The 17101-nt window shown below is 34.5% G+C and overlaps 1 protein-coding gene across 21 annotated transcripts in view; it reads left to right on the top strand.

The window, feature by feature from the left end:
* The window catches only part of PPFIA2 (PTPRF interacting protein alpha 2), a 500106-nt gene that overhangs the window by 393757 nt on the left and 89248 nt on the right, over nt 1-17101 (top strand). For all 21 annotated transcript variants that reach the window (XM_070454264.1, XM_070454272.1, XM_070454269.1 and 18 more), the window contains 5 exons: nt 41-103; nt 4329-4420; nt 8111-8246; nt 9614-9834; nt 14335-14572. In XM_070454264.1, the coding sequence (XP_070310365.1) occupies nt 41-103; nt 4329-4420; nt 8111-8246; nt 9614-9834; nt 14335-14572 (750 nt within the window). The remainder of the gene's footprint in view (nt 1-40; nt 104-4328; nt 4421-8110; nt 8247-9613; nt 9835-14334; nt 14573-17101) is intronic.

The following is a 17101-nucleotide window of genomic DNA, read 5'->3' as shown; positions in this document are numbered from 1 at the left end:
TTTATTAATTATTTATCTGTTCTTCTTTCCTTTTCTGTAGAATGTTTTAATTCAAGAATCAGAAACTTTCAGAAAGAATCTGGAAGAATCTTTACATGATAAGGTATTATGGAAGCTTACATTTTGTCCACTTTTCTATTTCACAGTGGTGAATGTTTTTTTGTAAAATAAATTTGATAATAATTTTAGGATGTTATCTTTTAAAATAGTTAAATCTTATATAATACATACAGAAAAGTATACATATAGAAAGAAAGCCTGATAAATTTTTACAAGCCAACACACTAAAAATCGACATCCTGGAAGCCCCCATTGTTAGCCTGTAATCACTACTTTTATCCTAAAGGATAATCACTATCTAGACTACTAACAGAGAAAGAAAAATTATTTTGGCTTTTTGAACTTTATATAAAAATATATGCACTGATTTGTGTCTAGTTTGTGTCTAGTTAATACATTTAGCTGAAATGTATTAAATATCTATTGTGCATAACAGTTGTGATAAGTTACATCTTTGCAAACACAATCTTGGTTCTAAAGTATCTGAAAAAGTCTCAGGAGAAAAATCACAAAGCAATGAATTGTAGAGTAGCAGATGCCAAGTGCTAAATGAGTGAAACAGACAATAAGAACTACAGGTAAGAGAGATCACCATACACTGATGCCCTAAAGAAGGTTTCAGAAAAGTTTAAGGAAACACAGGACTGTGGTGCAAGTCTTTCAAATACAGTACCTGTGCCCTGATTGTGGGTGCTTAGAGTGGAGGGAGGATGAGTAGTTAGGTTTGAGATCTTAAATAATAATGGGCTTAAAAGTTTTACTGGAATCAGTTATTCTTATTGTAGAATATGTGATAGACTAGACAGATAAGGACCAGATTATGAAAAGTTAAAAGCTGTAACTGATAATGTCTTTCCCTCCTTCCTTATCATGTACAATTCTTGTTAGCAATTTTGTCTGATTTTGTTCAGCATTGGTAAACAAAGTAATCCAAGTCACTCTCTTAATAAGTGACTTATTAAATGTGTGCTCAACAAAAGATGAAAGGAATGGAAATAGAGAAGGGAGGGAGGGAGGGAAAGAGGGAGTAACAGAGGGAAGGAAGAACAGATGGACGGAAGATAGCAATGAAGGGAGAGAGGGAGGAAAGGAGAGGGGAAGGAAAGGACGGAAGATCTGACAACATATGACATTTGGAAGGTATTGGAAAAGATGAGAGAATAAAGATAAGAAGGAACAATTGTACATCTAACTGTATTGAATGCTACATATTATATTAATTTAAAAATAGCTATTTTGTCCCACAGTCAGGATGTACATACTCTTATCCCCTGAAAGACAGATGTATTAGAACAATTCAGTATGGTGCCTAGAAGATAGCATCTAATTCTTTCTGGAGTAGTTCAGAAAGTCTACATGAAGAAGATGACATTTCATCAAGCTCGTGAAGGCACATATGATCTTAACCAACAGAGAAGGGTAGGGAAGAGGACAAAACCTATGCAATAGTGTGGAGAAAAAACAAAGATGGTTGATTTGCTGAATCACCAGAAGTTTGCTGTGACTGGTATGTGTTTAAAGGACTAGAATGTTACCAGATTGTGAATTTTGGACTCGATCCTATTATGGAATATTATGTTATTCAAAGCTCTGTGTGCTTCTGGCAAGATCCCCAGAACCCACTCCCCAACCACCTACCTGAACCTTGTAACTCCAACAGTCTGCCCAGGCAATCAGCAGTACAAATCATTCCATGCTTTACATCCTGTCCATGTCAGTCTCTATAGGAAGCAAATCCCAGGTCATACGTCATTTCTGAATGTCATTCCATACAGCTGAACACATTTCCTAATCTAACCACATCTCCTATAACTCCTCAAATTTCCACTCAATTATCTATAACCCAAAGTCCATTATGGAGAAGGCAATGGCACCCCACTCCAGTCCTCTTGCCTGGAAAATCCCATGGATGGAGAAGCCTGGCAGGCTTCAGTCCATGGGGTTGCTGAGAGTCGGACATGACTGAGCATTTCACTTCCACTTTTCACTTTCATGCATTGGAGGAGGAAATGGCAACCCACTCCAATGTTCTTGCCTGGAGAATCCCAGGGACAGGGGAGCCTGGTGGGCTGCCGTCTATGGGGTCTCACAGAGGCGGACATGACTGATGCGACTTAGCAGCAGCAGCAAAGTCCATTATGAATAAAATCCTTAATATACTGAACCTCTTTTCTTCATGTTTCTCTTCATTATCTTGATCTCTAAAGTTCCTAGGACCATCCTTGGATATCTTTTGTATGTTCAGTCCTTGGTGAGTTCATTGATTTTAAATACTGCCTGTAAATTGAGAACTTACAAATTTAGATCACGTACTGGGTCCTTTTTCCTGAAAGAGTTCATTTATTCAAGAGCCAACTCTTTATCTCTATTTGGACACATGGTCATTCAATCTTAACAAGTAATCCGCTCAACTCCCCAAACTACCAACTAACCTAATCACCACCCAGCAGTCAGGTCAGTAGATCACAACTTCTTCCCCTTAATTATTCAGGTTAAAAATCTTGAGAGCTCCATGGCTGATTCATGTCAATGTATGACAAAACCCACTACAATATTGTAAAGTAATTAGCCCCCAACTAATAAAAATAAATGAAAAAAAAAAATCTTGGAGCTATTCTTGAACTCTTTCTTTATCCACACCCCTTAGCCAGTTCAATAGCAAATTCTCTCAGTTCTGTCTTCAGAATGCAACCAATATCCTTGCCATTCCCTTCTGACACCAAGGTTGTCCAAGCCATAATCCTCTTGCCTGTTTTTGGAATAGCAGTAATAATTTTCTTTCTTTCCTGCCTTCCAGTCCCATTCATCACTTCACCTCACAGCCATCAAAATCATGAGGTCACTTCTCTACTCAAAAATCCCCAAGTCATTTTCTATCTCACTGGGAGTAAAAGCCAGACACTTTAAGATGCTTTACAGAGCTTTCAGGCCTACCCTTACCAATTCCTGTTAGCGTGATTTCCTAAACCCATTACCACTTGCCTTTCTCCTTAACTTTTCCAGTCCAGATGCAAAAGCTTCCTAGCCCTCTCCCTCACCAAATATAGTCCCCCTAAGAGGCCTTTGCACCCACCACTACTTGCCATTCCTTTCCTTAAGGTATTTTTTTAACTCCCTCCCTTTCTCTAGGTCTTTACTCAAATATCACTTAATTCAGAGCCTTCCTTTACTCTCCTATTTTCTACTTCCTACCAACATCCTATAAACCCAAATTGTTTATTGTCTTTTCTGCTAGACTGTAAATTACATAAGGGCAGGAAATTTGATAGCTCATTGCTGTAGCATGCATGCTGTATCTTAAAGCCTACCGCAAAAGAGGTGCTCATTGTGTATTTGTGGAAATAATGAATAAATGTATTAATAAATATAATCAGAATTATCAGATAACTATAAGCAAGAGTTTTATTTGATCATACATGTCTTTAAAAATGAGTCAGCTAGCAGAGGAATGTATGGGGAAGAGATGGAAGGGAACAATGCCTCTGTGGAAGTTGGTAAAATAATTCAGGAAAAAGGTAAAAATATGTGTAACATAGGATGGCAGTAGAAAGAATAAAAAGAGCAGATACGATAAACATTGCAAAGGCCACACTCACAAAAGGTCACGGTGAGAAAAGAAGCCCGAGTCCAGGAAAGTGGCCAGCATTAGCCCCTGCAAGGAGGAGAACTAATAGCAATGGAAAATACAGAAGGACACATTTAAACATTTATAATGTTATAAAATTTATAATCATGAAAACAAAACTGAGTGCTTACATGAGCATTTAATTAAGGGCTATAAGACCACCCTTGTCTTCATAAGTTTACAGACTGAAACTGATAATGCCAATCTTAGAAAATTCTCAGATGCACAAGTTATTGTACCAATATCAAGTTAATAATTTTAGCTCATATCAGGTGATGACTTTTAATCATTCTTTTCTTAACCTTTTCTTAATTTTTTAAACTGCTATGCTTTCTACTCTGATTTTGAAGTGACGTATGTACAGCTAGTCATGACCTTAGTTTTCCCATATGTTTAGAAAGATTTAGGATTAGTGATTACTAGGGAATGTGGGTAAAATTGTATTAATTTCTGCTGTTACATTTGCATCTCAAGGGGAAAGTCAGGCATTTTTTGCTGTCATATCTAACAATATTTAATAAAATACATTAATTATTTTTCCATTTTTAGAAAGTTATTAAGCTTAGTAGTTGGTTTATCATAATCGAATGTTGGTATTATTGGTATATGCCTATCATCCGAGTAACACCTCTTTGATTTTTAGGAAAGGTTAGCAGAAGAAATTGAAAAGCTGAGATCTGAACTTGACCAATTGAAAATGAGAACTGGCTCTTTAATTGAACCCACAATGTCAAGGTAATATTAAATTGAAAGCTTATCTATAGTTCACCAAAAATCAATGTGAATTTTCTTATGGGTTTTATATCTCCTCAAATAAACTAAGTACTTTCTGTTGGTCAGCAGGCATTGCTGTTTTGATTCCTTACTGATTCATAGCTTCTATGCTCCAAAATAATTCTCTAATTTAGTAATTCTTTCCTCAAACATGCCTTTTGTATTCTTCATTTAATATATATAGAAATATATGTCTTCTTATATATTATAAACCGTAAATTAAGAAGTGGAACTATGGATACAGAGATTACATGTTTTTCTAGGAAGAGGCATCAGTCGTTTTCTCTACATGCAGAAATGTTTTCAGTGTATCCTGAAGAAGCATCATTGTTACTGAAGAAACATCATTGGTTATGATTACTTATATTTACTCATCATTGGTAATGATCTGTTTTGTCAAGGCAAAAGAAGGAAGGAGAAATACATTAAAACATTTTCAAGTAAATTTCTTTGTACTCAGCTACTTTGACAAACACCTCATCTTTAAAAAAAAAAAGCAAAGAGGTGCTTATTTACTATGTAGATAGACACATATCTAATTTGATAACAAGCATTTATTTGTTAAACAACACAATATCAGCTATTTGAAACTTTTGACCACCACAGACTTCTATTATAAAAGTGCTTTTTGGGGGGGGTCTTAAACTTATCCTAAGAATGTTAGCTCCACAAGGGTTGGAGTTTTTTGCCTGTTTTGAGTACTATAATTTCAGCACCCCCAAAAAATATGTATATATTAGACTCTCAATGGATATTGTTGAAGAAATGCGTATCTAGTAAAGCATTTTTCGAGCATTCAGGTGAAAAATCCAAATTAAAAAAAATCCTAAAAGTATTTGCATTCTCTTCAATGTGAGTATTAATAAAAACAAACTTTATAATTTTGAATTCAGTTTAATATAAGAAACACAGTATTGCAGGTATAAATACACCCAAGGAATTTTTAGATATGTAGATCTTTGATTTTAATGTTTTATTTTTATTGTGATTTATATATCTGAACTGAACTTATTAATTCAGTGATATATATGGTAATGATGATGATAAGAAAGAAAAATGAGTTCCAGAGTGACTGGAAAAGGCCTGATTTGGCTCATCTCTGGAGAAAGGTTAGGATCTGGATAATTGCAGAGGATAATGAAGAACATCCCAGGAAGCAGAGTAATGAGCAACAGGTTTTCTCCAAGAAAATTCATACCTACTTATCTGTGCAAGTTCCTTTATGAGATTGCATTCAAGAGTCCCAGGAGATTCTGGAGGGGAAGCTACATGGTTCCTTATTTAAAGGAACCAGTGACTATATTGTAACTTACATCTGCAAATGCCTCTCAAAATATTGTACACCAAAAATAATTTTAAAATTGAAATATATGGAAATACTGCTTCTGACAGATCAGAGTTGAATAAAAGGAGGGAGGTGAGGAGTAACTGCTTCAAATAAAGTATAAGCAATGCCTTCCTACAATTAGTGTTGGTTCAGGTCTTTTGTTCTTTCAAGATACTTAAGTGCTTTCTACTTGTGAAATGTTGTGACATTGGAGATATAGTGGTGATGGTAGTGAAGGATACATGTTCCAGATGGAAAATGCACAAATACAAATTTGAAGATTGCAGGGCTTCCCTGTTGGCTGAGACAATAAAGAGTCTGCCTGCAATGCAGGAGACCTGGCCGGGAAGATCCCCTGGAGAAGGGAATGGCATCCCACTCCAGTATTCTTGTTGGAAAATTTCATGAACAGAGGAACCTGGCAGTCTGCAGTCCACGGACTCTGTGAGTCGGACACAACTGAGCGACTAACACATTCACATTCACACAGGGAATTCACATTCACCTGGGGAATTCGCATTCATACAGGGAATACCAGGAGCTAGAATAGTAGATGACATTGAGACTTTTAAGCCTCAGCTTAAATTGAAACTTAAGAAATAGTGATCACATAAATGAGTGAAGAGACAGAAAGAATAGCATGTTCAAAGGCTTGAATCAAAAGAAAGTATGAGTTTGAGAGTAAATGGAAATGAAAGTGGAAAGTAGAAGAAGCCCAGGTAGAGGGCCTTGTAAGAACAATGAAGAGTTGTGAGCAGGGCATCAGTGGGACCTGTTTGATCCCATCAATGGGATCAATGTTTATTCAATGTTTTTATTGATGACCTGGAATTGAGAGATAAAACATAAGAAAACAATACTCCTAGCATGATGAGTTATAATTTTAGAAACTCTAGTGTCCACAGATATTACCCTAAGCAGTCACAGACCAATAAAGGTCCTTAGACAGGGAATATGCTGACCTGAACAGCTTGGACTATATTATTAATATAATCAATTGCATTCATTTCTTGTCTTACCAGATATTTACCAAGTTCTTATTACATTCTGGGAATATCTCCTTGAACACACAATGGTGACTAAAATCTGATATTTGGCTTAATAAAACTTATATCCTCAGCTATAAATAAAAACTGACAGTTGTGCCATTTAATGGCTGTGGCCTGATTGGCTAGTTTTTAATATATAACTAACTCACAGTAAAGCTATTTTGCCCGATTAAGCCTCAAGTTTGCTGCTATAAAAACAATAGCTGTTATCTATTTTGAGAATGATTCCTTAGTTCATCTGCTTTAACATCCAATTGGGCTAAACAAGAACCTGCATCAATTAAGTCAGTGTCTTCTACTTTTTTCAAAAACCCAGAACTCACCTAACCTTTTATAGTCTTCCCAAGTATTTGGAGATGTTTGTTTTTGTCCACAAAGAGAACTGAGAGTAAGAGCATAGTAGATCAACAGAAGCCCCAAGTTCAAGAGAAAACAGCTTTAAGAATATTTCCTACTGATGATGGATCATTTTATATGACAGCATGTTGCATTTGTTATTATCATCATTACTGTAGCTGTAAACTTAATTTTATATAAATCCATATATAAATAATATACTTGGAGAAACGTTTAGTGCACTTTGATTACAATGTACTTTATTTTCATGTTTATTGAAAATTAGTCTGATGATATTTTCCGATTAGAATTTTCAGTGTTTCATCTGTAAGCAGGTTTAAGAATTGAATGTGCTTATTAAAAGATCCTTCCTTAAAATTTTTGGAACAATGTCTTATCAAAACCTGAAAAACTTCTGGTGGACTATCCTATTTTATTTTCCAAAAAAAAAAGAAAAATAATTAACCTTAGGTCAATCTGATTTTAAGTATTTTGTTGATTTCCTAAATTGAAAAACAAAACAGTGGAAAATAGATAATGCAGTGACTCAAAAAGTTTACACATTTTTCTTTTAGGTTAGTGAAGAATATTTAAAACAAACACAAAACAAACACAGTGATAAATGTATTGGATTATCCACTAAATAGCTCAAAATAAAACAGAGTTGCCAGAATGTAAGCCAATGGATATTGGTTGTCAATCTTAACATGTTTCAATCGACTAGTGAGTTTGAAAATGATAATGAATGAACAGAAAGGCTTTTTAATGTTCTCAAATGAACCTGATCTTCAGAATGAAACTGAGACTGAAATTTATGACATAAGCCTCTGAAGAGACCTCTAAGATTTATAACATATTTTTTTCCCCCTCGAGGGTTTGAGTTTTGTTGCCAATTAAGTGGTGCATAATGATTTGCTGATAAGTTTTCCTTATTTCCAGAACTCATCTAGACACCTCCGCCGAGCTGCGGTATTCTGTTGGATCCCTAGTGGACAGCCAGTCTGATTACAGAACAACTAAAGTAATAAGAAGACCAAGGAGAGGCCGCATGGGTGTGAGGAGAGATGAGACAAAGGTTAAACTTTTGATTTCAAGTTTTTGATGGTTTAAGTAAATATGCTCTTCCATTTTGGATAGTATTTTTATACTGAAAGCATTCATTTGTATTAGTTTCAGGTGTGATATATGACAGATTTTTCTTTTTTAAAACTATAGTTAACATAAAACCCCTGTGGATATGCTAAGTTACTTTAGTCATGTCTGACTCTTGATGCCCCTGTGGACGATAGCCCACCAGGCTCTTCTGTTTGTGGGACTCTCCAGGCAAGAATCCCCTTCTCCAGGGGGATCTGCTCAACCCAGGGATTGAACTCGCGTCTCATATCTCCTGCTTTGACAGGAGGGTTCTTTACCACTAGCGCCACCTGGGAAGTCCAACATAAAACACCTCCTAGGTACCAGAAGTTGAACTAAGCATGTGTCAAGTATTTATTCATGTAACCTTATAAATTGAGTACTATTTTATACTAATTTCATGTATGAAAAAAATTGAAGTTCAGGAATTTTATGTGTCCTACCTTACGTAGTCAGCCAAATGATAAGTCTAAACTTGTGTTTATATTTGAGTGATTTCAAATTCCATACTTTTATCTATTATGCCATGTGGCCAAATAAATGGGCTTTTGGGCAATATCACTTTTGTGGTCCCCCCCAAAATCATTTTATATCATCACAAAAATGAAAATCCACTTGTAAACAGCAGAAAATCTAGGACTGCTCTCCTTCTTTCAGCCATCTCCTGCCTTCAGGTCACAGCCTGAAAAGCACTGGTCTGTTGGTTACTTAAGACTGTTACTCATATGGAGGATGTATTGTATTAATTTTAAAAAGATAGTTATGTAAATTGATGTGCCTTAGGCTTAAAAAAATCAATGAGGCATTTAAGCAACCAGAGCAGTGGAGATTAAATTAAATCTCTGCAATGTTTTTATTAATACTTTGTTAAAATACAGGAGAAAGAATTCCTGTATAATTTATTGTCTGAAAATATTTGTATCCTCAGTCTAATTATTAATAGTATGAGAAATGGAAATGCTTAAATACAGTGAATAGAGACTGTTACATTTACAAAAAGTGAAAATATTGGAAACATATATGCTTTAAAATAATTACTACCTTGAGTTGAGGTTGAACTAAAAATCATGCAGAAGTTTAACATTCTTATTCCTATTAAAGTATTGATATTTATGCTGAAATTAGTACCTTCCATTACTTAAGTATCAAGGAACTATTTTATTGACATGATAAATAAAGTGTTAATAATCAATTCTACTTTTGCCAAGGAAGCTATAAAAGCATGTGTGTTTTTGGTTTTTATTTTCAAAATAGTGCTTTGAAAATGAGCAATATGAAATATACTGTAATTTTTCCTTTACCTTCCAGGTGAAATCTCTTGGAGATCATGAGTGGAATAGAACTCAACAAATCGGAGTGCTAAGCAGCCACCCTTTTGAAAGTGATACAGAGATGTCTGACATTGATGATGATGACAGAGAAACGATCTTCAGCTCAATGGACCTTCTCTCTCCAAGCGGTCATTCTGATGCCCAGACACTGGCCATGATGCTTCAGGAACAACTCGATGCAATCAACAAGGAAATCAGGTGAGTTCAACGATTTCTGATGATCTCAAGGGATTGGAAGACCTTGATTCTAAAATCGTGATCATCAGATCAGAAGCACTGGCATCCCGATACTCAGACCTCACCCTGCACCTACTGAATTATAATGTGCAATTTCACAGTTTTCCAGGATAAACTTAGGACAACTTCTATAAGAAACATATGTGAAAAATGCAGATTAATGATATTAGCACAATATAAATGAATGAGGTAAAGGTGAAATCTTAGGTGAATTTTCCAAATGATTTGAACATCTGAGTAGCACTGGATCTTTAGTTTGATTAAACTTCAATCTATCTCTTACTCAACTAGTTCCTCTAATGTGATTTTCCTTTGCAATTAATAGAATGCCTAGAGTTTAAAACTGTATTTTCTTATTTAGCAGAACCATGTCACCTCTCACCAGGCTTTTCTGGAGTCATTGATGACCAATCATTTTTAAGTACAAAATTTCTTTTTTTTTTTTTTGAAGAGGAGGCAGTTTTTCCATTGGAATGTGTTTAAACATTATTAACGTTGTACTATGTTACTTTGTTAAAACTTACTTTGGGATTCTGATCTTTGGGTGAATTAAAAGGCACCATGAAAATAAACTTCAGAATAACAGAATTCATATTCTTTGTGTAAGTGAAATATTATAATTAAGAGTAATTTACTAGTATTTTATTAATGTCATTTCTTAGAGAAGTCTAAGATTCAGAGCAAAATTGAGAGAAAAGTGGAGTGAGTTCCCATATACCTCCTGGCCCCAAACATCATCAACATCCTTAATAAGAGTAGTTTTTCTTACAACTGATGAGCTTACATTGGTACAGGATATTTTTCAAATCCATAATTTACATTATTGTTCACCCTTTTTTTAATGTCATTTTATTGTGGCAAAGGGGCTTCCCTTTTGGCTCAGACAGTAAAGAATCTTCCTGCAATCCAGGAGACCTGGATTTGATCTGTGAATTGGGAAGATCCCCTGAAGAAGAGAATGGCTACCCACTCTAGCATTCTTGCCTGAGAAAGTCCATGGACAGAAGAGCCTGGCAGGCTACAGTCCGTGGGGTCACAATGAGTTGGACGTGACTGAGCAACTAACACCATTGTAGTAAAAGTCACATAATATAGAGCATACTCTTTTAACCATTTCGTGCAAAAATTGCACAATAAAGGACAGAAATGGTATGGACCTAAGAGAAACAGGAGGTGTTAAGAAGAGGTGGAAAGAATACACAGAAGAACTATACAAAAAAGATCTTAATGACCCAGATAACTGTGACGGTGTATCACTCACCTAGAGCCAGACATCCTGGACTATGAAGTCAAGTGGGCCTTAGGAAGCATCACTGTGAACAAAGCTGGTGGAGGTGATGGAATTCCAGCTGATCTATTTCAAATCCTAAGAGATGATGCTTTAAACTGCTGCACTCAGTATGCCAGCAAATTCATAAAACTCAGCAGTGGCCACAGGACTGGAAAAGGTCAGTTTTCATTCCAATCCCAAAGAAAGGCAATGCCAAAGAATGTTCAAACTATCACACAATTGCACTCATGCTAGCAAGGCAATGCTCAAAATCCTTCAAGCTGGACTAAAACAGCATGTGAACTGAGAACTTCCAGATGTTCAAGGTGGACTTAGAAAAGGCAGAGGAGCCAGAGATCAAATTGCCAACATCCATTGGATTATTGAAAAGCAAGAGAGTTCCAGAAAAGCATCTACTTCTGCTTTATTGACTATGCCAAAGCTTTTGATAGTGTGGATCTCTATAAACTATGGAAACTTCTGAAAGAGATGGGAATACCAGATCACCTAACCTGCCTCCTGAGAAATCTGTATGCAGGTCAAGAAGCACCAGGTAGAATCAGACATGGAACAATGGATTGGTTCCAAATTGGGAAAGGAGTATGTCAAGGCTATATCTTGTCACCGTGCTTCTTTAATTTATATGCGGAGTACATCATGTGAAATGTTGGGCTGGATGAAGCACAAGCTGGAATCAAGATTGCCAAGAGAAATATCAATAACCTTAGATATGGAGATGATGCCATTCCTATGTCAGAAAGCAAACTAAAGAGTCTCTTGATGAAGGTGAAAGAGAAGAGTGAAAACGTTGGCTTAAAACTCAATATTCAAAAAACAAAGATCATGATATCTGGTCCCATCACTTCATGGCAAATAGATGGGGAAACAATGGAAACAGTGAAGAACTTTATTTTCTTGGGTTCCAAAATCACTGAAGATGGTGACTGCAGCCATGAAATTAAAAGACTCTTACTCCTTGGAAGAAAAGTTATGACAAACCTAGACAGCATATTAAAAAGCAGAGAAATTACTTTACTGACAAAGGCCTATATAATCAAAGATATGGTTTTTCCAGTAGTCATATGGGTGTGTGAGAGTTGGACCATAAAGAAGGCTGAGCATCTAAGAATTGATGCTTTTGAACTGTTGTGTTGGAGAAGACTCTTGAGAGTCCCTTGGACCGCAAGGAGATCAAACTAGTCAGTCCTAAAGGAAATCAGTCCTGGGTGTTCTTTGGAAGGACTAATGCTGGAGCTGAAGCTACAATACTTCGGCCAGCTGATATGAAGAACCAACTCATGAGAAAAGACCCTGCTGCTGGGAAAGATTGAAGGCAGGAGGAGAAGGGGATGACAGAGGCTGAGATGGTTGGATGGCATCACCAACTCAATGAACATGAGTTTGAGCAAACTCCAGGAGATGGAGAAGACAGTGAATCCTGGTGTGTTTCAGTCCATGGGGTCACAAAGAGTCAGGCATGACTGAGCAACTGAACACCAACAATTTTAACCATATTTAACTGTATAGTTCAGTAACACTAAGTACATTCACACTGTTTTGCAACTCTTAGCATCACCCATCTGAATTTTTACCTTCCTAGACTGGAGCTCTGTCCCCATTAAACACTAACTCCCCATTCACCCTCCCCACCTACCCCCACCTCCTGGTTCCTGGCATCTACCAATATACTTTCTGATGCTATGAACTTGACTATTCTAAATAACCTCATATCAGAGCAATCAAACAGTATTTGCACATTTTGGCTCACTGTTGGTTGTCTGGAAAATGTATAATGATGTATACCCAACATCATGATATCATACAGACAGAATATTTTTACTGTCCTAAAAACTCACTGTGCTCTGTCTATTAATGCCTCTTCCCCTCCCAACCCCTGGAAATCACTAATCTTTTTATTGTATCCATGGTTGCTTTTTCCAGAGTGTCATATATTTGAACTCATACAATATGTAGCCTCTTCAGATTGCTTTATTTCATTTAGTCATATGCATTTATTGTTCCCCATGTCTCTTCATGGCTTGATAACTCATTTCATTTTAGCACTGAATGTTATTCCATTGTATAAATGTACCAGTTTATGTATCCGTTCACCTACTGAAGGATATCTTAATTGTTTCCAAGTTTGGACAATTATGGATAAAGTTGTTCTAAATGTCTATGTGCAGGTTTTTGTGTGGACCTCAGCTTTCATATCCTTTGGGTAAATATCAAGGAACACAATTACTGAATTATATATTAAGAGTATGTTTAGTTTTATAAGAAATTGCCAAACTTTTCCAAAGTAAATATGTAAAAAGAAAACTTTGTGGTGATTATTACCTTGAAATTAAAGATTATATATCATTGGAAATCACAATAATCCATTCATAGTTAAGAGGAAAATATCTCAGGAGAGATGTTTCTAACCCCCATTTTTCAAATAAACTATATGAGTACACAGTTTTATTATAACAATATGCAAATTGTGTATAGATTCAACTTAAATAGGATCTTGCAGCAACCCTGCTGAAGTTCTTTATTCTTTGTGTCTTTGTGATAAATAATTTGTGTATATTCTTGAAGTTTCTCCCTGATTAAAGAAAAAGAGTAATAGTGGGTTGTCTTCTCAAAAGCATTTACAGCAACAGTTTTTCTTAAAACATTTAACTATCTAGCATATATACATTATTTAAATCTTAGTGCTTATGTAAAAGCAAGTTGGCTAAGTCAGAGTTTTATTTGGTCAAATTATAATTATGAATGACCATTTTTTGAGGAGTCTATCAATCATACTGCTTCATTGGATAGGAGGTAAGAGTCAATGACCTTGTTGAGATTTGAATTCTTAAAAGTCTCACATATTGGTTCCTAAGTACATATGTAAGATTAAGATTAGAGGCAGTAATTAACTAGGCACTCAAAGTTTTAAAAGAGTTTTAACAGGTAGTGGTATAGAAAGGGTATCAAACTGAAAACTCAAGGGATTATATGTCATTTGGAAAGAAAGACTTTCTAGTTCTTAGCCAAGAAGTCTCTGGAATTTATTGAAAGTTATATTGCCTAGGGAAAAAATAAAAGTGTTAGATTTGATATAAAAATATTCAGTTATTTATGCATTTATTTGATGAATTCCAAATATTAATAACTTTATAACAACATGTAATATATCAAAATTAAACTATATCTTTCAGACTAATTCAAGAAGAAAAAGAATCCACAGAGTTACGTGCTGAAGAAATTGAGAACAGAGTGGCTAGTGTGAGTCTGGAAGGCCTGAATTTAGCCCGGGTCCACCCAGGTACCTCCATCACTGCCTCGGTCACAGCGTCTTCGCTGGCCAGCTCGTCTCCCCCTAGTGGACACTCAACACCAAAGCTCACACCTCGAAGTCCTGCCAGGGAAATGGATCGTATGGGAGTCATGACACTGGTATGATGTGTCCAGAGAACTTTTGCTTCCATTAGAAGAATTACTGATGCATTAGCTAAAACTTATTGGATATTTCTTCTCATCTAAAAGCTTTCTGTGTGTTTTCTCATTTTTCATTTTTTCTTAATAAACCTATATGATAAGTACAAATATTAATCCAACTATAAAATAAGGAAATGGAGCCTACACAGCTATAATTTCTCAAGGTCACATAATTAGTAAATAGAAGAGCAGAAATCTAAATAGCACATCAGAAATCTAAATGATTTAAACCATCAAGTTCGTTTTTACTGATGATATCTTGATGAAGTACATTGAGACTGGGTGTTTTTTTTTTAACACAGTAAGTTTCAAAATTATTTATTATAATTGCTTCAATACGCCAATGTAGAATGTTATAATTTTATATTATATTATCATTTTATAATAAAATTTTATTTTTAATATATTAATGCTTTATATTTTATTTTATATATTATATAATACATTATTTATATATTTATTATTATATTTATTTTATAATATTTATATTTTTATCTCTATACTAATTTTTAATATATTAAATTTTATATTAAAATATTATATTAAAATTTCCTGAGCTTTATAATTCCATGTCAATAGTTTCACCCTTCTTTATCCTTTAATTTTTGATTTCATGTATCTTCATTTGAGATTAAAAGTCAGAAATCTAAATTATAAAGTACTCTTAACATACAAAAGAAAAATTAAAATACCCCTTGCCAAAAATAATGTAGGTAGAGTGTTGAATGTCATTTTATTCTAAGATAACATTTGAAAATCTGAGGGCATTATCTTGGGCATAAGTAATTGAAATGTTGAAAGTGGATAAATATCCTTGTTCAACACAGCTAGTAAAGAGGAGCTGAATTTTTCTTCAAATTTGCTAAGTCAAAAAAAAAAAAGCATATACTATTTTATCTTTGTTGTTTTCAGTGATTAGGAGGGAAATATATATTTCTGTGATCACCTGGGAAATATGTTGAAGTGACAACAATAATGAATGTTTAAATATTCTGAACTGTTTATGAGGGGAAAGTCTATGTTTTGTCATGAATATTAGAACTATATTAAAACAATAAAATTTAAATTAGATATAAAAGTTTAGAGATGGAGATTAATTAAAACACAAATAGATCAAATAATAGATGATATACTGCAAAAATCTAGTACAAGTATAACAAATGGAGGAGAAATTAATAATAGGACAGAAGAATATGAATATTAAATGTATATAGTGTTTCTGGTCAGAAGGCTGTGAAGCCTCTATAAAAAGTGTCACAATGCCTGCATCTGTGTACGTGTATATAATATATAAACAATGAAGTTTAACTCAATTTCTAAATGATCGTTAAATAAATCTTTTTTAAAAAATTGCAATAATGTGTTTTGTGGCAAAAAATGGCCTTAGAATTAATTTATATAAATGTACACACATGTCCATATACATATATGTGTGTGTATATATATATATAGATATATAGATATATAGATATATAGATATATAATATTCTCACCCCAAGGGGAAGAAATTACCTTGTAAGTAAATAATTTTTAGATTTTATCTTCATAAAATTTCTACTATGTATATCAGTTTAGGTATCTTTTTTTTTAACCTTGCAACTGAAAATTGGAACAGAAGGTTATTTATGAGGCAGTATTTCCTATATCCAAACTCTACAATTATGAAACTTCTATGCAATAAAATCTATATAAAAGAGAAATGATGAAGAAAAATTAAAAAGGAAATACCTCCTTCAACCATTGAGTATCCTATTCCTTGCTTATTTCCAGATGGAAAATGCAAATAAAGACTAATCAAAGCTGATCCCAGCTAGATTCAGCACAAGCTTTTAGCCAGTGTACTAAGATAAACTAACCCGATATACTGAGCTACATTTTGATCTATGACCAAATTATGATCTCCTTATTTTAGAAATCTAGGAATCAAATTTCGTTAGTGGTCCAGTGGTTAAGACTCCACACTTCCACTAGAGGGAACACAGTTTTGATCCTTAGTCAGGGAACTGAAACCCCACAGGCTTTGGGGTATGCCCTCCCCTCTAAAATCCTGGAACCATCCATCTGATTAGAGTCATTAAAAATGATCGTGTATTTGGCTTAGTTTCTGAATGTGTAATTTATGCTACGTATATTGATGATCTACTTGTCATCAAAGCTGTAGTAAGAATATTGGCCCACAGGGTATAATTTACTTAGCATTCAAGCCAAGAAAACTTTGGTTATTTCTGTATTGCTATTATTTTCTACACTCTTTCAACCTATTATTTTGACCTTTTAAGTATTTTCATTATATATTAGCACTAAAACCCTTGACAGTGTTGTTATTTTTATAATAACAAAATAATATATTTGTATCCATTTAAACATAATGTTTGGTTATGTATGAATAGGATGCCATTGCACTCATGCATTTTCTTGAGTAGTTATAAATAAAACAGTGGTAAATGAACATTATTATACTATAATTAGAGTACTTAAAAGCTATTT

This window comes from Odocoileus virginianus, chromosome 24 (assembly GCF_023699985.2).
Source record: "Odocoileus virginianus isolate 20LAN1187 ecotype Illinois chromosome 24, Ovbor_1.2, whole genome shotgun sequence".
NCBI classification, from domain to species: domain Eukaryota; kingdom Metazoa; phylum Chordata; class Mammalia; order Artiodactyla; family Cervidae; genus Odocoileus; species Odocoileus virginianus.
Note: the sequence above shows the minus strand (reverse complement) of the source record. Positions and strands in the feature narration are given on the sequence as shown.